Source organism: Anolis sagrei, chromosome 1 (genome assembly GCF_037176765.1).
Source record: "Anolis sagrei isolate rAnoSag1 chromosome 1, rAnoSag1.mat, whole genome shotgun sequence".
Classification (NCBI taxonomy): domain Eukaryota; kingdom Metazoa; phylum Chordata; class Lepidosauria; order Squamata; family Dactyloidae; genus Anolis; species Anolis sagrei.
The window spans coordinates 281,925,921-281,951,273 of NC_090021.1; the positions used below are offsets into that span (position 1 = coordinate 281,925,921).

The following is a 25,353-nucleotide window of genomic DNA, read 5'->3' on the forward strand; positions in this document are numbered from 1 at the left end:
ACTGAATGAATGAACAACAACAACAACAAGCTGCGCTCACTATCCCCTCACACAGGAGAGCCTACATGCTGGCTAGATTGAATATTATGCCATCTCTGCACCATAGAGCAGTGGTTCTAAACCTGTGGGTCCCCAGATGTTTTGGCCTACAATTCCAGAAAACAAAGTCAGTTTACCAGCTGTTAGGATTTCTGGGAGTTGAAGGCCAAAACATCTGGGGACCCACAGGTTGAGAACCACTGCCATAGAGAAGACTCAACTGTCTACTGAGCAATAAGAAGCTTTGATAAGATTCCATCCCGCTTATTCTTCTGCACTGCCCACTTTACCAGGAACCAAGATCTAGCTTACTAACACAAATTCTAGATTCTTTGAAAAACCATACTGATTCAGGCAAAGTAATTATGTTTTTAAACTGCCACGGTTTTAACCGTTGCCTTTCAGTGGCCAGATTCCTGAATGAAGTCTGTAAACTGAACGTATAGCAAATGTGAAGTTTCCTTTTTATAATTTATACTGTATTTTATACTGTCTTGCTATATATGCTAATAAAGGCCTATTGGATTGGATATCCCAGGATCTAGTCCCAGATTATCTGCTTATCCCAGATTATATTGCAGTGGAGACTCAGGCCCCATTTACACTGCTGTATAAAATCCAGATTATGTGCTCAGAACACTGCCATATTTTACACTGCCATGTAATCCACTTCAAAGCAGATAATCTGGGATCAAATCCCAAGATATGAGGCAGTGTAGATCCAGCCTTAGTTCAGTATTACATAACAGTTACAAATATTGCAACATAGCTATCGATCTATTGTTTCAGAGGAACAAATTCAGGGATAGCAATACAACAAAATCTCCAAACCACAAAAGATTGATACCTTTATTGGTCAACCGAAATGCACAAAATACATCATGCAAGCTTTCAAAACTTCACAGGCTTTTTCATCAGTCAAAGATGTCAAGATGTCAAAAATCATGCATAGAATCATAGAAACATAGAGTTGGAAGAGACCTCGTGGACCATCTAGTCCAACCCCCTGCCAAGAAGCAAGACAAGAAAGGTCACAATGTTCAGAATCATAGGCCTACACTTTGTATTAGGCTGGATCTACACTACCATATAATCATATAATTATCAAAGCAGATAATCCACATTATTTGCTTTGAACTGGATTATATGTGTCTATACTGCCATATAATCCAGTTCAAAGCAGATAACCTGGATTTTATATGGCAGTGTAGAAGGGACCTCATATAATCCAATATAAAGGAGATAATCTGGGATCAGATCCTGAGATATAAAGTAGTGTAGATCCAATCCTTGTATGATCTGGTTTCATTTCTGTCAAAAATAAACACCACTTTCCTCTTCTGTTTTTCTAAGGCCCCTTCTACACTGTCATAGGTAAAGGTAAAGGTTTTCCCCTGACATTAAGTACAGTTGTGTCTGACTCTGGGGGTTGGTGCTAATCTCAGTTTCTAAGCCGAAGAGCCGGCATTGTCCGTAGACGTCTCCAAGGTCATGTGGCTGGCATGACTGCATGGAGCACCATTTTTCCTTCCCACCAGAGCGGTACCTATTGATCTACTCACATTTGCATGTTTTCCAACTGCTAGGTTGGCAGAAGCTGGGGTTAACAGCGGGAGCTCACCCCGCTCCCCAGATTCGAACCAGCAACTTTTCTGTCAGCAAGTTCGGAAGCTCAGCGGTTTAACCCACTGCACCACTAGGGGCTGCCATATAATCCAGAATATTAAGGCATATAATCCAGATTATCTGATTTGAACTGGATTATCTGAGTATACACTGCCATATAATCCAGTTCAAAGCAGATAATCTGAATTTTATGTGTGGAAGGGGCCTAAGAGAACAGTTGCATTGTATTTGTGGCTTTGGTTTAGTTCCCTCTCTGCTCACAGATTCCATTCTCACTCTTTTAACATCCATATTTTCTCTTCACTAACATTTAACTTTTCAACCATACATTTGAACATGGAGGTCTTGCCAAAACAACCAAAACAGACAGACAGAATTCTCTTGAAACAGGTTATTGGAATGATGCATAGTTGCCTTATCTGCTTATAAAATCCCTCCTAAAACCCTGATTTCTAAAATCTTAGTTGTAGAAATTATCCACTATGTGACAAATCGAGGTGGCAGATTCATAAGTACATATAAGAACAGTTCAGGCAAGTAATGGTGATCTAGGAGCAAAGTATCATTCTCTTAAGCCACTGAAGAGTAGGATTTAACACAATGCTGCTCATGAATCATCTAGTACATGTTAGTGGAGTATTAATACCATTTATATACCATATTGATTTAACAGGAGAGATATATTTAGAACAAACAATAGGATAGGTTTCCATATATCTGTGTAGAATAGGCTAGAGTCAGGTGGATGAAAAGATAGAGTCAGTGCTTGACTGCATTATTTATTTATTTATTTATTTATTTCTCAGCCCTCAAGCGACTCAATGCATGCATATTCTGTGGGTTTTGCCCCTCCGAGATGTGTCCACACAGATTCTCTCTGTTCAAGGCCACTGAATGCCCAACAGCTCACAGCTCACCTTCCAGAGCTTCTTTGCAGTGTCCTCATTCAAACCTTGAGAAGCAACCTGGGCAGGCTTGCAGTCACTGTGGAGAAGAAAATAGAAGTATATGAGTCCCTATATTGAAAAAAAGACAGGATAAAAATTAAGTAAGTAAGTAAGTAAGTAAATGCCATTGGACACCTAATAGTTCATCTCCTGAAACATAATATGCCGCTTTCACAACACAAAATGTTTTAGAAAGCCTTTAAAACCAAAAAGAAGACAGACTATTCAAAATAAACACTGGGGATATTTTCCAGGTCAAAATAGGTTTATGGATAATAGAATGGAAGTCAGTTCTATGTCTATTAATTTAGAAGCACACTAATACAGAACACCCAAATATGTGTGGCTTCAAACTACAGGAAAGGAGATTCCACCTGAACATGAGGAAGAACTTCCTCACTGTGAGAGCTGTTCAGCAGTGGAACTCTCTGTCTTTGAACTCTCTGTGGTGGAGGATCCTTTTGAGGCTTTTAAGCAGAGGCTGGATGGCCATCTGTCGGGGCTACTTTGAATGTGATTTTCCTGCTTCTTGGCAGAGGGTTGGACTGGGTGGCCCACAAAGTCTCTTCCAATTCTACGATTCTATGTGCTCTCACATGAAATGCTGATCAATGCAGGATCAGATAATGAATGAAGGGAATTATGTCTTTCAACGTCAATGCAGTTTTAGGCTGCATTAATAGGAGTATTGTGTTGAGATCAAATGAAGTAATAGTCCCACTCTGTTCTGATTTGGTCAGATCTTATCTGGAGTACTTTCTCCAGTTCTGGGCACCACAATTCAAGGAGGATATTGACAAGATGAAAGGTGTTTAGAGAAGGGTGACCAAAATGGTCAAAGATTTGTTGATTCTGTGTTCCTGTAGAGGTGGTGAAAGCTGATTCCCCAAGGCGCAGGCTGCCTTCATCCAGACCGTTCCAGTTTATTGCATTACCTGTAACCTGCCCAAGGGGTGACTTGGGCAATCAGCTTTGTCCCTAATCAATCTTGTCTTTGTAGAATTCGGGAGGCAAGCCCTTTCTACCAAGGTCCTAAGTCTTCCCTCTTAAAGATACAGGAGATACAGGAGCACCTTCATCTAACCACAGCAGTTTACCCAATCCCAAGTGGCATTTTCGGACTGTGGATTGCAGTTCTTTGGAAATATTCTTGCACTGCAAAAAATTATGTACACTTTCATTGTGCATTTCTACTTGTAGGAGGGTTGAATAAAAAGTAATGCCTCCAACTTCGTAACTCCTCAACAGATGTCAGTTCTGGTATGCGGCAGGTACTGGCTTGTTCAGTAGACTCTCCTCTACAGTTCCATTATGGCAGAAAGCCTTAGCATTGACCGGTTGTGTTGTTAAAGTGCGAAGTATGGAACCCTGCGCAGACGGTTGGTCAATGTGACTTACGCAACATGCAGTCATTGAATTCTTGACAGCAGAAGGTGTCACCCCAAAGGAGATTCATCAGAGAATGCAAGCTGTTTATGGTGATTGTGTTGATTTGAGTACTGTGCGTTGTTGGGCAAGTAAGTTTAAAGATGTTGAGGTGACACCTTCTGCTGTCAAGAATGCAAATCTCTTGGGAAGACAGGCAAAACCTCTATTTTCCTAACAGATCAGAGTTTTTGAGTTTGATGCCATCTGTATGCAGATGATGTTCAGCTGTATTATGCCTTTCCATCTGCTGCTAAGGAGGCTGTTCAGATCCTGAACCGCTGCTTGATGGCTGTGACGGTCTGGATGAATGCAAACAAATTGAAATTGAATGCATACAAGGCAGAGGTACTCCTGGACAGTCAAAAGGCTGAACAGGGTATAGGGTTACAGTCTGTGCTGGATGGGGTTACACTCCCTCTGAAGACATAGGTTCGCAGCTTGAGAGTTCTCCTGGACTCACTGCTGTACCTAGAACCTCAGGTTTTGGTGGTGGCCAGGAGAGCATTTACACAATTAAAACTTGTGCACCAGCTATGCCCATACCTTGGGAAGTCAGACTTGGCCACTGTGGTCCACGCTCTTGTAACATCTCGACTAGACTCCTGCAACCCGCTCTACGTGGGGTTGCCTTTGAAGATTGTTTGGAAGCTTCAAGTAGTCCAATAGGCACCAGCCAGGTTTCTAACTGGAGTGACACACAGGGAGCATACAACCCCCTCTGCTGAGATAGCTGCACTGGCTGCCGGTTTGCTACAGAGTACAATTCAAATTGCTGGCTTTAGCCTATAAATCCCTAAATGGTTCCGGTCCAGCTTAATTATCTAACACATCTCCTGCTATGAGCCAGGTAGATCATTAAGATTGGCTGATGAGATCATGTTCTCGGTCCCGCTGGCCTCCTGGATGCCACTCGTGGCATTTAGGAAACAACTTAAAATGTGGCTTTTCAAGCAAACATTAGGAGAGTGAGAGCAAGTAGTCAAGATAACCTCAGGATTGGTGCAATGTCTCATGTTCTATGTTTTATGTTTGTCTATGTCCAATGTTTTAGGTTTTATAGTTTATTGGTTTTAATTGGTTATTTTATTTATGTAATGTATTTATATTTTGTGAGGCATTGAATTTTGCCATTTTCTTTGCTGTGAACTGCTTTGAATCCCACCAGGCATGAGAAAAGTGATATATAAATTAAATAAATCAATAAATAACAGGTTATTCAGTCTAACAACTGAAACCATTGCCTAGCATAATTATATCTGGTTGTATGCTACAAGAGAAGATTCTGCTCTAAAGGGTTTTTGAGTTTTCTCTGAAAGGTCATTGTTTTCTTTAAATGTTAAGATCCTCGAATGGTGTTTTCTTAAAGTTTATGAATGTCCTTTTCCGAAAGGCTAGGTGTATAATCGTACATACATGAATTTCTTGTTCCTTAAGTCTTATCTCCAAAATATCTCATTATCTTTCTGTATGGAAATACAGATATTCCATTTTTTTAAAAAAAAATCCAATATGTTTCTGATTGAAAGCATTTTGGACAGAGAATACTCAATCTGCATAAGTAAATATAAACTGTAACCCTCACCCACCTGAAATACTTTCCAGTCACTGACTCCAGTTCCTCTGCCACTGCACAGTGCACAGTAGTCTGGGCTCCTTCCTCTACAGTCTTCCACATAAAGCTAAATATTGTTTGCAGAACCTTTAAGAAATAGGAATGACGCCCTAGTTCACTAAGAACTGAACCAGGATGTAAGGCATTAACAGTAACTCCAGTGCCTAGAAAAAGAGAAAAAAAGCTAGTTGTGGGAAACTATAGAAACATTATTCTATATACGCAAACCAAATTATTCAGCCAAATCACAATGAATTTCAAATTTTCCTAAAAAGTTCAAGAAAGAAGATACACAACATTCTTTGCACAGTACTGCATAACACAGAAAGTGGTGAAACTCTTGTCTCTTTCTGGGAGAAAGGCTAAACCTCCATCTGTCTTATGTCTGTCATTGTAAGGGATATGTATTGATTACCACTTCTGACAATAATTGCAACTGCAGCAAAGAAAGATTTAAAAATTCACAAATCCCTCACACACCTCCGTTCTAGTACTTTCATGTGACATCAAAAGGCATTTAAGAGACACAGGTAGCACTATATTTTTGGAACATTAATTTGGATGGTCGCCCATCAGGGATGTTGTAGATTTTGCTGCATTGTCAGTGATTTATCCTATAGATTGTTTCCAATATTATGATACGAAACACACTACGATAATGCTGCAGCTTCCTGTGTAGAAACTGAGGCAATGTGGTGATTTTTATCCTTCTCCTCAAGGTTTATTTCTTTTACTTAGACACAAGAGGCCAGAAAGTGGTACCATGGATCCTCGGATCAACTCAATGCTGCATGTTGCTTTTAATGACCACGTTACAGTGCATTGTAGAAAATAACACACAGCCTGACATGAATATTGATGGAAGATATATATATAAACACTGGGCCTCCCTGAAGTGCAATGGCACTGTTGAGCAGACCATAATTGACATATTGTATGTCGTGGAAATGGTTATAAATTCTCATGATGAAAAAGTACTTTCTAATTGCTATTGATCTCTTTAGGTGTAGTTTAGAGCATAAAGCATGCAATTAACCTGCTTGTAGCAACACAGACCCTTTTCGCACAGCTGTTTAAAATCCACATTGAACTGGATTATATGGCAGTGTGGACTCAGATAATCCAGTTCAATACAGATATTGCGGCTTATCTGGCTTGATATTCTGGGATATATGGCTGTGTGGAAGAGCCCACAGTCGAATCCAAAGCTAGTGAAATAGATTGTCTCAGGATGGTGGGGGTTGGTCCTCCATATGTGCTCATCCAAACTCAGGCAGAGTTTGGATGAGGTGCTTTGAGTTGTGCATTCATACATGGCAGGGAATTAGACTACATGGCCATTGTAGTTCCTTCCACCTCTGTGACTCTAAAGATTTGTTCATCAGGAGGTTTGTCTTTGTCCTCCTCTAAGGCTGAGAGAATGTGACTTTCCCCAGGTCACCTGGGGAGCAGGGTGAGCTCCCGTCTGTCAGCTCCAGCTTCTCATGCTGGGCCACGAGAGAAGCCTCCCACAGGTTGGTAAAACATCCAGGCATCCCCTGGGCAACATCCTTGCAGACAGCCAATTCTCTCACACCAGAAGTGATTCACAGTTTCTCAAGAAGCTCCTGACTGAACAGGCATTACATCCTGTTCTCCAGAATCATAGTCCAACAGTCGAATTACAATACCATGCCAGCTCTCAAAAGGTTAGTATGCCTTTTTAAAATTGTCTGTCTTTTCTCATCAATTGGCTTTAATAACCTTGTTTCTTGTAAAAACCCATATTGCCAAATACATGAAAACCTATTCCCCAGTGTACATTTTATCTTCCCACTGAATAAAATATCTCCAGATGCACATTAGAATAATGTCTGATTTTCCTATCAATATTTCCCTGCCTCAAATATTGACTTCAGCAATTTCTGCACAGTGTACTTTGAAAGACAGAAACATTTTAATCTTAATGATTTCAACCAAACTCGTATTGGTTTCATTGTTTCTATCACTACCAAATCTCTGGGATTATTTCCTTTTCATCAATTCTGACTTTGAATACACTCAGATTATTAGCTATATTTAAGCACTCCGGTATCATATTGTCTCTGAAACTCACCTTGCAACCGACCAGCCAACTCTCTGGTAAACAATATATTTGCCAATTTGCTCTGATAATATGCAAAGTATGCGTTATAGCCCTTCTCTCCCTGTAAGTCCTGGAAATATATTTTTCCAAAAATGTGGACCATTGAGGACACATTCACTATTCGAGCAGGAGCTGACTCTTTCAAACGGCCCAGCAGCAGGAATGTTAGGAGAAAATGCCCTAGAAATAGAGGAAACCTTTTATTCATTGCTTATGTTATTTTAACACATGCGTTAGTAACCTAAAATGCAGCCTAAATGACATAAAAGTGCTATTCAAATATATTAAATACAATGTCAAAATAACAGAAGATTTATTTTACTGTAGATCTACTAAAACACACACACACATATATATAACTACTAGCCGTCCCCTGCCACACGTTGCTGTAGCCCAGTCTGTGTATATGTGTTTTGTGTGTATATATATGCGTATATGCGTGTATATATATTTGTGTATATGTATATATGTGTGTGTTTGTGTATATATGTGGCTTTGCACATTTTTTGGCTTTTTAAGTCTCTTCTGCTGTGTTTTTCAGTGTTTTTATGAATGACGGTCACTTGTTGGTCTGTTAGAGGTATAGTGTCCAAATTTGGTGTCAATTTGTCCAGTGGTTTTTGAGTTATGTTAATCCCACAAACGAACATTACATTTTTATTTATATAGATGTTATCTGATTAATTCAAATCAACCTGGGAGGCTCATCCTCTCCTTGCCAATTGATTGTCTCTCAGATTCTTGTTTTCCTTATCATGGTTGTCAGAATGTACTGCTGAAGTGACCATAAAACCAGTGATGTCACTAGGGTTGGTGTCACCCTCATGGACCTCCTCTCATACCACTCCGCACCACAATATTGTAGGTAAAATACCAGAAAATGTGACTATAAAAAGTAGTAAGAAAGAATGGTGCATAGAGAGTGCAGAAAAAACCACGTAATTCAAACAATAATTATAACTGGGTAATAATGACATTTCTGGCTATAGCATATGCATATAAAAAGATTCAAAAAAACAAAAAAACAAATCAGCATAAAGTTTTAGCCTTGCAGATGTACTTGTAAAAGGGGCTTATGAAAAATATTTTTATGGCTATAACTGGTTGTACACCAGAGCAGGAACCCCACTCTGACCTTAAACATTACACCAGCTTGGTAAAATCAGCAAGCAGTTTATTGAATAATATATATAGACAAAGCAGTAAAATTAGAAAAATGCCAAAGTTCCAAATCAGAGAATAATCCATAAACCTCAAGGCAAAACAAGATACAAAATCCATGAAATAAGTTACAAGAATCCTTGAATCAAGGCAGCATGAAAACATTTGATACACAAAACAGGAGCTTGGCAAAAACTTGGTACATGAAACTAAAAACACTTGAAAGCAAGACCGTCATGAAATTCCAATGTTGATCCAACTGAGGCAACTCTCTCCCATGAATCAATATAAAGCTTTTCCAGATCCCAAAATCAAAAAGGAAAGCATTTCTCTTGATCTTAGACCCAGATAAGGGTCTTTTCTTGTAAACTAATTGATCTTCTTTGTACTGGAACACTCTGTCTCTGTTTACAGAAGCCTCGCTTTTTATCTAAATTCTCATTAACTTCTGCACCTGACAAATCCTCCTCAGACAGTTCCTCTGGGAGAGACTGTGAAAAGCCTTTCTCAGGAATGTGACCTTGTGAATCTTCATGAGACAGCTTGGGCCTTTCATCTGAGCTTAACTGAGGCCCAGACAAACTCTTATCCCCATTGCTAACAGACCCAGGCCCACCATCAAGAACACCATCCCCATTTCCATCATGAACATAAGACACAATCACAGGCTGAACAGGCTCACATACGACACTGGTGGTTTTGATTTGTAATCAAAAAGTATTACATTTCTGTTGAACAAGGCATTTCTGGTGGGACTCTGTGGGACTCCATTTCCACAGTGCATGGAAACATAGCCAAAAGTCTATCTTCAGGAGTTGATAACAGCTTAAAACTGAGAAAGACAGGGAAAAGACATGGGAAGGCTGGGGAAGACAGTAGGGAACAAAATAAGATGCCACCCCCCACTCCCGATTTCCCCCTGCTTGTGAGATGAAGTCCTAAGGCAAAGCTTCTTTGTCAAGATTAAAAGTCCTAGCATCTTGACCAGTTAGAAAAACTTCTTCCTATTGGCTTCTTTCCCATGCCTGGCCTCTTTCTTCCTTGCCTTAAGTCCTATTTGGAAATTTTGTCTGAGTTGTTTTGTCATTAGTTGCACCATTTATTCAAAGTTCTCACAGCATGCCCTTCTCTAAACTCTGTAAATTTAATTTCATCAACTTTAGGTTCACGTGATTCATTCAGTTATAAGGATGGTTGCACTCTTCTGCCCCTAGGAAGTGGTTGCAAATGGAAGAAGGGATAATCAAAGGTTAAGGTAGGTGAACAAAAGGACAGAGCAGGCAACCAACAGAGGTAGAGAGGGGACCAAATGGGAAAACTTGTAAAACGTAGTTATCTATGCTACCTGTGATTTCACAGTCTTACCAAGATGATTGACTCCAAACTGCATTTCAAAACCATCGGCTGTCTTAGAGTAAGGGCAAAACATCACACCTGCATTGTTGATGAGGATATGGAGCTTGTCTTCCTCTACAAAAAAACAAACACACCAAACCAAGTTTTGAACACAAAAGCCCCCCAAAGAAACCCACAAAGAAACAAACCTGACAAGGGTAGTTTCAGGCCCTATCTACACTGCCCTATTAGGCAGTTTCATATTGTAGTGTAACTGCATTGAATTGCATTATATGGCAGTATAGATTCAGTACATGGTGCCAATAAGGCCTGTTGCACTACAACTCTCATCATCCTTCACCAATAGGCATGCAGTAAATTCTCAGCTCAACTGAGGTTCAGCATCTAGAGGTCCATGTGTTCACTTGCCCAGCTGAACTCAGGCTGGATCTACACTGCCCTATTTCCCAGCATCTGATCCCAGATTATCTGCTTTGAACTGGATAATATGAATCTACACTGCCAGATAATCTGGGATAAACAGATAATCTGTGATAAAATCCTGGGATATAGGGCAGGGAAGATGCAGCCGGAGTCTACACTGCCAGATAATCTGGGATAAAATGATAATCTGGGACAAGCAGATAATCTGGGACCGCATTCTGGGATATAGAATCTGAAAAAAAGAGTAGCTTTCAGGAGCAAAGCTGTGGTACCGTCATTAATTTATAGTACCCACATTATTGTGAAACTTAGGGCCCTTCCACACTGCCCCTATATCCAAGGATCTGATCCCAGATTATCCCAGAATATCTGGTGGTGGAGACTCATACGTTCCAGTTTAAAGCAGATAATCCGGGATCAGCTCCTGGGATATAGAGCAGTGTGGAAGGACCCTGAGGCCCCTTCTACGCTGCCATATAAAATCCAGATGGTTTATTTTGCCATATAAAATCCAGATGGTATACAGCAGTATAGACTCATATAATCCACTTCTCCATGCTGGAAACCAGGAGTAGAGAACGTGTTCGGTTAGGAAAGATTTTTATAAAGGCTTTGATTTGATCTTCTGATATGAAAGTAGTTGCTGCTAGAACCCAACCACATAACACCCCAGGGATTCTGGCTGTGAAAGCCTTCAACAATACAATGAGAATCATTGTTAGACATACAAAGCATCTTGAAAGATTGAGGACTATGTATATGATATTATCTACACAGAAAAATGTTGCAAATGTGACCTATGACAATTGTCTAGTATGGAAAACAAATGGCTGATGATTCCTGTTAGCAAATGCAAGCACATGCCATGTAGCATTCAATAACTATGGAAACATTTGATCCTCTGCAGAAGATTGTGTGGCAAGATAAAAACCTGAAATAACTAGGTGGAGTAATACATTGCCTAAATTGCATAAACTTATAATTAGGGATGTGCAAATCCTTCAGTATCAAGTTTGTTTAGTTTCTTTACACTTGCATTTTCATCCCAGCCCATTTTTTGTAATCAGGTTACAAAAAAAATTCAAAATAATAAATAAAGTTATATAATTAAACAAATTGTTGCAATTCAACAAATCAATCCATTTCAGTTGTTCATGAAACACTGAACAACTCCACATTTCTAACAACCAATATTAAGAAATTCATTTTCAAATGTGGCATTCTGAGCCCCGAATTTGTCTTATTTTTACACAATTTTCCCCATTTAAGATAGGTTTCAGCATATTTCCCTCCAATTTCACACTTTCTAGCTGTTTGTATTTAAAAACATTGTTTTGTGTGCTCTTTCTCGAAAATGCCAGGCAATTATTGCAAATGTGAAAAAGCTGAAGAGAAGGTCCACAGAATAGCACTGCGCTTATGTCCAATAAATTTATTTCCAACTTTATTTCAAATAAATAATGCCTCAAATGTATATTGTTTACAGTTATTATTGTATGTTTTCAGGGCCACTTTTAAATCTGTGAGTGAAGTGTTTGTATTAGTACGATTATTACATGCCAGTTTCTAGGCTGGATATAAAATACAGCTTATATGTTTACTGTTTGAGTATGCCAAAGCAATATCTGTTCAGAGTATTATTATAACTACCAGATTTGTGTAATATTATTATGTTTATTATATATAAACATATAATTTACTGATAAATCAAATTGTGTTGCAGTTAGAGAGATTCTGAGACCCCCTTTTAGACAGATAAAATTCACATTGACCTGGATTATATGGCAGTGTAGATTCAGATAACCCAGTTCAAAGCAGATATTGTGGATGATCTGCCTTGATATTCTGAGTTATATGGCTGTGTGGAAGGGCCAAGAGGAATTCTAAGATGCATTAATGGTTAATTTACCAAATTATTTGATACTCATTATTATTGAATATTTTATACAATCAGGTGAATAATAATAATAATAATAATAATAATTATTATTATTATTATTATTATTTCTACAACATGCCATTACTCTATGGGCCCTTCTATACAGCAATATAACCTAGGGCCCTTCCACACAGCCATATAACCCAGAATATCATCTTGTTGGTGGAAAATGAATATATCACAACATGGAGCAGGAATTTCCTCAGAAGAGGAGGAGGGCAGCACTACAACATCTGACTTTTCCTGGAGTATACATAGAGCCTTTCCTTCCTTTTCTCCTATCCCCTCCGCATTTCTTACAATAATTGCCAGAATCACAGTTGACTCCAAAAGTGATTATTATTATTATTATTATTAGGAATTCCCTATCCCAAGTCCTAGAAGCACTTTAGTACAATTAATATTGCTGCACACCGCACTATTTTAATCCTACGTGCCTCCTGCCATTTCAGCACTTTTAACCCTGTACCCCATTGCTCTGGCCGGCCCAGTTTTAAAGTGTCCTGATGTATTGTCACTGTTGTTGTTACTCTGCTTAATTATTTTGATTTGCTTTGTTTATTGCTGTGTTTTGTTTTACTGTATTGTGTTCTGAGGCTTCGGCCTATGTAAGCCGCATCGAGTCCCTCGGGAGATGCTAGCGGGGTACAAATAAAGTTAATAATAATAATAATAATAATAATAATAATAATATCAGGTCAGATAATCCACAATATCTGCTTTGAACTGAGTTATCTGAGTCCACACTACTATGGAATCCAGTTCAAAGCAGATAATGTAGGATTTTATACAGCTGTGTGGAAGGGGCCCAAATGCCAGAAGGTCAAGGGAAGCATTTGAGTATGAAGTTACAACATTCTTCATTGTATAGGTGTTTATTTTTTCCTACTATACCTTTAAGGAAATGTTCAGCAAATGTCCGTATAGATTTGGTATCACTCAGGTCCAGTTTTTTCACAATGACTTGCTGATTCCCTGTTTCTGTTTGGATTTCTTGAGCAACTGTTTCTCCTTTTTCTGTATTTCTGCAGGCAATTATGACACGGGCACCTTCAATAAGAAGCAACAGAAAAAGGTGACAGGGTTGTCAGACTTGATGCTAATAGGTCTAAATCCTACATTTCTAAATCAATTTATGTTACTGGAACTAGTGTATATAAACCCACTTGCCATCAGATGTTACAGACAGCAATAATATTTCTTTATATGGATTTTGGGATGAGAAGATTATTGCTCAGTTCTATTTAATTCAGTTCAGGGCCAGAAACTAATTGCTAATTCATTGTCTAATTGTAAATTATCAAACTGGAAGAGACCACAAAGGTCATCTAGTCCAATCCCAAACCATGTAGGAATGCACATTAAAAGTTCTCCAGACAGACTCTTTTTGATCCAAGGCAGCATATTCCACAGTCCAACAAAGATTACTGTCAGGACGTTCTTCCAAATAGTTTGGTGAAATCTCTTTTTCTTTTGGATCCCTCTGTGGCCCCTTCTACACAGCCATATAATCCAGATTATTCAATCAGATAATCCAGATTATCTGATTTGAACTAGATTATCTTAGTTCTACACTGCCATATAATCCAGTTCAAAGCATATAATCTGGATTTTATTTGGGAGTGTAGAAGGGGCCTTGGACACTTGCCTTCCAGACCTTTTATCATTCTGATCACTTTCCTCTGGATGTTGTGCCAAGGAGGCCTGTGAAATTTGCTCTCCAGATGTTGCACTACAACTCTCATCATCCTTCACCAATAAGCATATAGTAAATTCTCAGAGCAACTGAGGACCCTTCTACACTGCTATATAAAATCCAGGTTATCTGTTTGAACTGGATTATATGGCAGTATAGACTTATATTATTCAAATCAGAAAGTGTGGATTATCTGCTTTGATAATCTGTATTATATGGCAGTGTAGAAGGGCCCTGAGGATCAACATCCAACGGCCTATATGTTCACTAGCCTGTTCCTTAGTAGTAAACTATGGTTTAGGTCACCATCCTATCCCTGCATATCTGCCCAGCTGAACTCAGGCTGATCTGCACTGTCCTATGTAGCAGAATCTGATCCCAGAGTATCTTCTCTGAAGTTAATTATATGAATCTACATTGCCAGATAATCGGGGATAAGCAGATAATATGGGATCCAATGCTGGGATATAAGTAGTGTAGATCCAGCCTCAGTGGGACTAAGGCCCCTTCTACACATCCAGATAATCCAGGTTATCAAAGCAGATAATCCACATTATCGGATTTGAACTGGATTGTCTTAGTCTACAGTGCCATATAATCCAGTTCAAAGTAGATAATGTGGATTTTATACAGCTGTGTAGAAGGAAGCTAGCTTAGTTCTGATTAAACATAACTCTTTGCAGATTGAGGGTGACAGGAAAACATCCTAATATTTAACATGTAAAAACAACTACAGTGAGAGAAATTCAAGAGACTAAAATAACAGGTTTCAGAGGAGAATGTGAATAGAGTGACATGGGATAACAGCAATGGACTGCTACAGTATATTACAGAAACCAGGAACCAATTTGCAATTTGACAGGCAATTCTCCACAGCATAAGCCATTGTCCAAATCAGGCTTCCCAATTGCTGGATCTCCAAAACCCATCATGATAATTTACTATTGCACAAGTATATTACATTCATAAGAGTTTAGCCAGAAGGAACACGAGACAACTTTGATGTTGCCCTATGTAATGTATTGCATTGTATTACTTTGAAAAACAGGTTCAAGAAATATCACATTTATTAGAAAGACAGACAGAAAAGCCAAAAGACTTATGAATTTACTAGTGCACCAAAAGGTATAGAAATCAAGTATACTTTATTCATTGGTAAATCTGAGTACAGCACTGGCAACTTGCCTCTTCGTGCGAGTTCTCTAGCAGTCTCCTTCCCTATGCCAGTGTTGGCTCCTGTGATCACTGCCACCTTTCCATGCAACATAGCTGTTGATGTGCACACGCCGCCTGCAAACCATTTTCTGAAAGAGAGTACAACAGCACTATGTTTTACTAGATATACAGTGATACCTTGAGTTTAGAGTTTAATTTGTTCAATGGCCAAGCTCCTAACTCAAATGCTCTTATCTCAAAGTGAATTTCCCCATTGAAATACATTGAAATGCCATTAATTCATTCCGGTCCTGCAAAAATTTTGCCAATATTTTTGTTACATGTTTTTAAATAAGAAACCGTACTTTATAAATAATAAATAATGTAAAAATGCACATTCTCATGGAACAGTAGAAAAAGAAAGATTAACTTCTTTTTTTCAAAGGCTAAAACCGTTTTATTCAGATAGGCTTTTAAAGATGAAGGTGTTAAAGATCTAGTGAGGGGGTGCTGTGGTTTTTAACTGTTTTGATGGATTTTAACTGTGAATCTTTTAGTGCTGCTTGTGTTTAATTCTATTTTAATGTTTGCATTTTTGTAAATTTTAAATTGTATATTAATGTTTTTATGTCAAACTGCTTTGAGTCTCCTTTGAGGAGATAAAGCAGGTATAAATAAATATAGTAATTATTGATGTCGCCATACCAGGTGATGGTCGAATTGATGAAAAACAATAGGAAAAACTCACCCATAAACCAGTACAGGTGGTCCCAGTGGTCATTGATGCACTGGGATCCGTGCCAAAAGATCTCAGCCAGCATTTGGAAACAATAAATATTGACAAAATCATGATCTGTCAACTGCAAAAGGCCACCTTACTTGGATCTGTGCGCATCATTCGAAAATACATCACTCAGTCCTAAACGCTTGGGAAGTGTTCGACTTGTGATTTTGTGATATGAAATCCTGGATATATATCTCATTTGCTGTGTCATACTGTGTCTTTGTGTCAGACTAACTCAAAGTTCCTCGACGTGGACAAGAGCCAAACAGACAGAAATCTCCCAAAGCAGACAAGAGCACAAGGCCCAGAGGCTGCGACCTTGAAGTCCTAAAGCCCTATACTTTTGCGCTAGCTCTTCCTCTAGCACTAGCTCTTGACTCAAAATGCTGCTCATACATCAAAGCAAAACCAGGACCAAGCAACTACACATAACTCAAAATACTCTTAAGTTGGGATGCTCTTAAGTCTAGATTCCACTGTACATAAAACTTGTAAAGATCTAATGTCCCCTTTATACTGATGTGTAAGTCCAGAAAGTTTAGTTTTAAAAAATCATTACAAAAAACTTGAGTCAAGTTATTCACAAGTCAATGTGAGTTCTGTAATCTAACTATTATTTAAAAAAGAACCAGCTTATTCCATTCTTGAGAACCTAAGAGCCGCCGCAAACTAGCGTCTTGGGAGAGCAAACTGCCAGCACGGCCGATGACGTCGAAGACTCCGCCTCTTTCTCCGCCTCTTTCTCTGCCTATTTCTCCGCGCCCGCGTGGTTTTCCCTTTGCTAGGGCAGTGATGCGAGCGTACTCTTGCTGTTGAATTCTGTCAACAGCGAGAGTACGCTCGCATCGCTGCCCTAGAAAAGGGAAAACCACGCGGGCGCAGAGAAATAGGCGGAGAAAGAGGCGGAGTCTTCGACGTCATCGGCCATGCTGGCACAGTTTGCTCTCCCAAGACGCTAGTTTGCGGCGGCTCTAAAAGAAGCACTGACCCTATTCTACTCTCTTTGCCGTGGGCCATTTTGAATGTCATTTTAATACCTGTCTTGGGACATGCTGGTTGAGTCAGCATTGATGAGTTTCTCTCTTTGTGGAATGACCCCTTGATTGGGCTCAATTAAAGGTGCAGGATATTGCATACAAAGCCCTATACGCTTCGGGTCAAACTTATCTTCGAGACTACATCTCTTTCTATGAACCGGTGCAGGCTTTGAGATCAGAAAGTGCGATCCTTCTCTCGGTTCCATTACCGTCTCAATCTGGTGGTTGGTTGAGACAAGAGAGAGGGCCTTCTATGTAGTTGCTCTTTGTCTCTGGAATACCCTCCCAAAAGAAATTGGGCTAGCCCCCACCCTTGACTCCTTCCAATTAAGCCTAAAAACATGGATTTTTAAGCAGGTTTTTGGCCTTGAGTAGGCTGAAATAGGCACATATGAGGTTGACACTTTGACACTTTAGTTGTGATTTGAAAGCAGCTAGTTTTAACTACAGATGGTCTGTGTTTTAAACTGTGTTTTTATTTTATTTTATGTGTTAATAGTAGTTATTTTTATAACTTTTATATGGTATTGTTTTCATACTCGTACCGCTTGTGCCCCCCCTCGATGGACTGTCACCTTGTCGTGGTGAGGGGGCTTGCGTGTTCCGATGAACCTGTGGGCACAACAACTGGAGTCGTGCACTCCCAGGAGTGGCCGCGGGGGAGGTCCCAGACCAAGCACAGTCCGAAGACCCAAAGACCTCAACGGCGGAGCAGGCGGAGGATAACATGGCACATGTTACAACGGCTGCGAAGGCGGAAGAAGGCTGCAACAGACTGAGAAGCCATGGTCATTGTGTTAAACTACATCACCAGTGGAACCTCATCTGTGAAGATTGTGTGTTGTTCAGTTGTGCACTGACCTCCACACATTAAAAAAAACCCACGCACAGGCGTCTTCCAAAGAAAACAAAAACCAAGCAACCAAAGTCCCATGGCGATCAGCGAGTGGCGACGGGGGCAGGACTGTGAAATCTGGAAGCCCCTAGTCACAGACTGGCACATGGGTGGTGGGTACGGACTCAGTCGTTCTACCTCAAGGTCCGAGGCAGTTGAGTAGTTCGGCAGCTGTATCCGCGACTGAGCAGCCCTATTGAGGACCCACTCTGCTCACCCCACACGGGGAGGGGGCTAGAAAAGGTGCCCTAAACATAGTCTGCCTCACTTATCCCTGACTGGACTGCCGCGTCCAGTGGGGTCACCATCCTGCGGCCAAAAAAGAAAAATGAACTTCGGTACGTGGAACGTACGGACTCTGATGGACAACAGTGGCAGTGAACGCCCCGAACGCAGAACTGCCATCATTGCAAGGGAGCTGGGACGCTTCAACATCGACATAGCAGCCCTTCAGGAGACCCGGAGAGCAGGAGAGGGACAGCTGAAGGAAGAAAAAGGGGGCTACACCTTCTTCTGGAAGGGACTGCCCGAAGAAGACCAAAGAATGCACGGAGTTGGCTTCGCTATAAGAAATGACCTGATGAAACATCTGTCCGAAGCACCCACTGGCATCAACGAACGACTCTCCACCCTCCGAATTGATCTTGCCAAAAACCAACGGGCAACCATCATAAGTGCCTATGCACCAACACTAGACGCTGATGAAGACATCAAGGAGAAATTCTACTGTCAGCTGGACACCGTCCTATCGGGGATACCTAAGGAGGACAAAATCATTCTCCTGGGGGACTTCAATGCAAGAGTCGGGCGAGACTTCGACCTGTGGCCAGGCACCATAGGAAAAGACGGGGTTGGAAACAGCAACTCGAATGGCATCCTGCTTCTCACCAAATGTGCGGAGCACAACCTTGTCATCACCAACACGCTCTTCCGCCAGAAAAACAAGTTCAAGACATCATGGAAGCACCCCCGGTCAAAGCATTGGCACCTCTTAGACTATGTAATCACACGTGCCAGAGACCGCCGTGACGTACTCCTCACAAGAGCCATGACAGGTGCTGACGACTGCTGGACCGACCACAGGCTAATCCGATCCACGATGGCTATCAAGATCGCCCCCAAGCGCAGACTCCAAGGAAGAAAGACAAGGCGCAAAATGAACACCCAAGCCCTTCAGGAGCCCTCCAGGCGAGCCCATCTCCAAACAGCACTCAAGGACCATCTACCCACAGTACACCCCGAAAATGTTGAGGAACATTGGAACAAACTGAAGACCTCCATCATCCAAGCCTGCGAAGAAACTATTGGATACCAAGCCAAGAAACATCAAGACTGGTTTGACGAAAATGACACCGAGATCCAACAGCTAATCGACAAGAAAAGGAAAGCCTTCCAAACATGGCAGAGAGACATCAACTGTGCTGCTAAGAAAAAGATCTACGCCAGTGCAAAAGCTGAGGTCCAAAGAAGGACAAGAGAACTCAAGAACATCTGGTGGACAAAGAAGGCTGAAGAAATCCAACACCTGGCAGATACCCATAATGCTCAAGGATTTTTCAAAGCCACAAAGGTCATCTATGGGCCAAGAAACCATGGCATACAGCCTCTACGCTCATCAGATGGAACCAAACTCCTGAAAGACCAAAAGTCAATTGCACTACGTTGGAAAGAACACTACCAAAGCCTCCTGAACCGCAGCTCCAGTGTGGCCGAAGAGGTTCTCTCACAAATCCCGCAACAACAAACCAGGGATGAGCTTGCAGCACTGCCTAGTTTGGAAGAAGTCAGCAATGCCATCAGCCAACAAAAGAACAACAAAGCCAGCGGACCGGATGGGATCCCTGCTGAAATCTTTAAAGAGGGAGGACCTGCGCTGACACACCAACTCCACCAGCTCATAGAAAAAGTGTGGGTGACCGAGAAAATCCCAGCAGACTTCAAGGATGCCACCATCATCACCCTCTTCAAAAAAGGGGAAAGAACAGACTGCGGAAACTATCGAGGTATCTCCCTTCTAACCTCTGCTGGAAAAATCCTCGCAAGAATCCTTGCAAACCGCCTTCTGCCCCTCTCAGAAGACACCCTCCCAGAATCCCAGAACGGCTTCCGCCCCTCCAGAGGAACTGTGGACATGATCTTCACTGCACGACAGCTCCAAGAAAAATGCAGGGAACAAAACCAACCTCTGTACATGGCATTCATCGACCTTGCAAAGGCATTCGACACAGTGAATCGCAGCGCTCTCTGGACCATCCTCCAAAAAATCGGGTGCCCAAGCAAATTTGTGAACATCCTGCGGCTCCTCCACGATGACATGATGGCAACAGTCTTGGACAGCAATGGCTCCCAAAGTGACCCATTTAAGGTGGAATCGGGTGTCAAACAGGGATGTGTTATTGCCCCAACTTTATTCTCCATCTTCATCGCCATGATACTTCACCTTGTTGATGGGAAGCTTCCCACCGGAGTGGAAATCATCTATCGGACAGACGGCAAGCTATTTAACCTCAGCAGACTGAAAGCCAAAACCAAGGTCACAACAACATCTGTTATAGAACTCCAGTATGCTGATGACAATGTCGTCTGTGCGCATACAGAAGAAGATCTACAAGCCACTCTCAACACCTTTGCAGAAGCATACACAAAGCTTGGCCTGTCACTGAACATCGAGAAAACCAAAGTGCTGTTCCAGCAGTCCCCAGCCGTCCCCTCTCCAATGCCAGAGATACAGCTTAATGGTGTAACATTAGAAAATGTCGACCATTTCCGCTACCTTGGCAGCCACCTCTCCACCAAAGTCAACATCGACGCCGAAATACAACACCGCCTGAGCTCTGCAAGTGCAGCATTTTCCCGAATGAAGCAGAGAGTGTTTGAGGACAGGGACATCCGTAGGGATACTAAGGTGCTTGTCTATAAAGCTATTGTCCTCCCAACCCTGCTCTATGCCTGTGAGACGTGGACTGTCTACAGACGTCACATGCAGCTCCTGGAACGATTCCATCAGCGCTGCCTCCGGAAAATCCTGCAAATCTCCTGGGAAGACAAGCGGACAAACGTCAGCGTGCTGGAGGAAGCAAAGACCACCAGCATTGAAGCGATGGTCCTCCAACATCAACTCCGCTGGACAGGCCATGTTGTCCGGATGCCCGACCACCGTCTCCCAAAGCAGTTGCTCTACTCCGAACTCAAGAACGGAAAACGGAATGTTGGTGGACAGGAAAAGAGATTTAAAGATGGGCTCAAAGCCAACCTTAAAAACTGTGGCATAGACACTGAGAACTGGGAGGCCCTGGCCCCTGAGCGCTCCAGCTGGAGGTCAGCTGTGACCAGCAGTGCTGCAGAATTTGAGGAGGCACGAGTGGAGGGTGAAAGAGAGAAACGTGCCAGGAGGAAGGCGCGTCAAGCCAACCCCGACCGGGACCGCCTTCCACCTGGAAACCAATGCCCTCACTGCGGAAGAAGATGCAGAGCAAGAATAGGGCTCCACAGCCACATGCGGACCCACAAGGAAACACATGATGGAAGACCATCTTACTCGTCCAACGAGGGATCGCCTAAGTAAGTAAGTAAGTAAGTAACCGCTTGTGCCGTACGATGGGAAAAAAATCTTTCATGAACCCTTTCCACAATTTAAGAAACAAAATAGCTAATAGAATTTCTGAAGGTTGCAAAAGAAATGTATACTTTGAAATAAATATGTTTATAAAAGATAGGGCTTACTTCTTATAACGACTTTAAAGACTATTATTTTTATTTCACATTTTTGTATCCCCTCTTTCTCACCCCCGACGGGGGACTCAGGGCGGCTTACAGCAAGCAACCATTTGATGCCATAAGCAATTTTATAAATAACAATTACAGTTGAAACAGTTAATTAAAACATTAATTATTAAGACATTAATTTAAAATCACGCAAATTCAAAATCATGATCAAATCATTGTCAGTCACATAGATTCGGACTAATCTTGAACTTTATCACACAATAGATTTGTTGCACCATTCCTTGTTTTATCTTTCCTGTTCACATAGCATCAGGGTCCTCCCTTTATTGCATTGCATTTCCACTGATATTGGATTGCATCTTTTTATGGACAGGAAAACCCAGTGCTGTTCAGCTATTGTTTCTGGTGCAACCATTTTGTTCCACTCCAATAGATAGCACTCTCATTATACACATTAAAATTTTATTTGTTTTATGTTTACTTATTTAAACTTTTGTATTTCTACCTCAGTTTGCATTACTCAAGATAGCTTCATAAGGAGACTTATGAGGAATTTAAACAAAAATTTTCTAATATTACTTGGTTACATTATATGCAAATTAAAGAATATTACAATCAAGATACAAAAATTGGCTTCTCTTGGGAGGAAACAGCATGGGATAAAATTTTAAAATTAGAAAAGAAAGTGATATCGAATATTTATAACATATTACTTACCTGGCTGACTGAAAAAGAACAGGTTAAAAACTGTATGATAAAGTGTACTCAAAATTTAAGAAGACCAATTCAAATGAGGGAGTGGGAACAGATGTGGAACAAAAAATTAAAATATACATACGCAATGGATTTAAAAGAAAATTGGATAAAAATGTTCCACAGATGGTACACCACACCGAAACAATTGGCTAAAATGTATAAAACAGTTTCTGATAAGTGTTGGAAATGCCTGGAACAGGTTGGCTCCTTCTACCATATGTGGTGGACTTGCAAAGAAGCAGTAAAGTTTTGGAGGGTAATTCATGAAGAGACACAAAAGATTTTAAAAATAACATTTATAAGAAAACCGGAGTATTATTTGTTAGATTTTACAGATTTAGATCTACAACGGACGGAACAAGAGGATAAACTTTTTACATATATGACGACTGCCGCTAGAATTGTTTTTGCTAGAGAATGGAAGAAAGACTCAGTACCACCCGTACAGGAATGGGTGGAAAAAATCAGAGAAATAAAGGACATGGATGAATTGACTTTTTTGTTGAAGAAAAATACAGGTATGATACTAAGAAGAACGAATTGGGATAATCTCCATGAATATCTGGACAATTTGGGAAAATAAGAAACAAGAGAGACAATTTCTTTTTGAAATTATTTTATATTTTTGAATAATAAGAAGATATTCTTCTAACAGAGTTCAGTAAGTCTAACAGAGTTCAGTAAGACGTGCTCCCCAGGAAGATAGATGTCTTTTGGTTATCTGTTTATGAGAGTAAGATTTAAGTTTACCCGCTTTTCCACAATTCATGTTCATGATTCCTAATCTCAGTGAACTGAGTAAAACGTACTTCTGAGTAAATATATAATTCCAAAAGAAATTTACAGACAAAGTATATTGTGTCACAGGATTATATGAGATGTAGTTTGTTTTATGAGTCGGTACATTCATACTTTCATACGAAGTGAAAGTGAGATCCAAATGCTATACAAAGTATGCCACATAAATATATGAAACTGAGAGCATTATAACCATATATCATTTACATTATATTTATACATTACATTTTTTGTCTACCTTCTTGAAATTTTGATAGAATCATAGAAAAACTGATTTAAAAAAGACAAAAATTATTTTGGGGTTGAAAAATCAGATTAATTTCAAATGTAATTTGTTGGACAGATAGTTTTGATAAGTTGGAGGCTTGCCAGACTCTCCCCTCCCTATTTACATCAACACTTGCCTTGTTCATGGTGGGTTGGGACGAAGAGATCCTACTGATAAGACCTGGATAAAGGGAAGCTACAGGGTAGAAGACATGCAGCATGATATGACAATGCCTGATTGTTCTTTAATCAATTAAGTCTAACAATGATTGGATGATGCCCCCAAATGGTGGCACAACACTGCAAAACCAGACAAGCAAATCATAGAATCATAGAGTTGGAAGAGACCTCATGGGCCATCCTGTCCAACCTCCTGCCAAGAAGCAGGAAAATAGCATTCAAAGCACCTCTGTCACTGCTTGGAGTTCCCCCATTTTGGTGGCACAACTGGAGTCCCAGTTCTTTGGTTTTTTTCCTTACCTCGTCTGAATTTTTCAGAATAAAACTTTCTTTCTGAGAGAAAGAAACACCTGGTTACTTTGCTGGCCGTGTCTCTAAAGCTGCACCTTTTTAAGAGATTGGGGTGACAACACAAACCTGCAAGGAAATGTAGAAGACATCTCTTCTTCCCAGGGAGTTGTTCACGAAAGAGAAAAAGAATAAATATGTGGAAGCTTTATGCTGGTCTGAAAGTATGCAATTATATTTAATAAGATATTCCACCTACTTGTAGTTGCTGCCAAGTAGGTGGAAGCAAGAGAGTAGGAGCCAAAAAGATGTTTCATCATTGTCAAGTTACACAAGTACTTCTTTGCCCTTTAACAACTCAAGGTTGCCTGCCTTAATATTGTCTTGTGGGTTTTGCCAGATTCTTCTGGTTTGAAGCTGGCTTAAGTACTCAGCCTTCCACCTCTTCCAGAAGTGGTTGGCTAAGGTCTGCACCTGTTTTTCACAGGGCACGGTGAGTTCCGTCCGGAACTGGATGCATAATGTCTTTCCATCCTGTCAATGGTTGTAAGTTTTCAGGGTCACTGGTAAGGGGAACCAGTGGCCGGTTGTTGATAATTGCGGTAACTTCCGCCATAAGTGTCACCAAAATGTCATGAGTCAAATACTTATGGTTCAGAAGCATGGTGTAATGATTCTTGCCTCATAGGCCGAAAGAGAAGCCTGGAATGCCAGTAGGCCAGACTCCATTTTGGGAGTGTCAGCAAAGGAAGCAGACATCTTGGGAGTGTAAGAGGAGAAGAGGGGAGGAGCTGAAGCTCTCTTTTGATTGGTTAGGACAGATGGGAGGAGTTTAGCCCTGAGAGGGAAAAGTGAGAGCTTCAGAGAAAGAAAGGAGATTGATTTTTGAGTTTGAAAGAGGAGACTGGTTTTGGGAACTGAGGAGAGAGGAGAGGTAGATTTTTGAGCTTAGATTTATCTGTCAGAGGGCATTTGTGATTCTGCATTATTAGCCAGGAGGGTCAAGGTAGACACTTGGGTGCTGTGTGGGTTTTTACACAAGTGGGTTTGCTCTCTGGGTTAGGTTAGGGTAGATTAGCTTATAGAGGACTCTGTTTAGAGTGTAGCTAATTGCT

General features: G+C 40.7%; 1 protein-coding gene across 1 annotated transcript; it reads right to left on the minus strand.

Moving 5' to 3' along the window:
• Positions 1-874: 874 nt before the first annotated feature.
• Positions 875-24,447, minus strand: LOC132767441 (retinol dehydrogenase 12-like). The gene is made up of 7 exons (XM_060762453.2): positions 24,368-24,447; positions 15,538-15,656; positions 13,551-13,706; positions 10,304-10,408; positions 7,748-7,957; positions 5,627-5,816; positions 875-2,649 (listed from the first exon to the last, which is right to left on the minus strand). The coding sequence occupies exons 1-7, from the start codon at positions 24,388-24,390 to the stop codon at positions 2,547-2,549; spliced, it is 906 nt and encodes a 301-aa protein (XP_060618436.2). The 5' UTR covers positions 24,391-24,447; the 3' UTR covers positions 875-2,546.
• Positions 24,448-25,353: the final 906 nt, after the last annotated feature.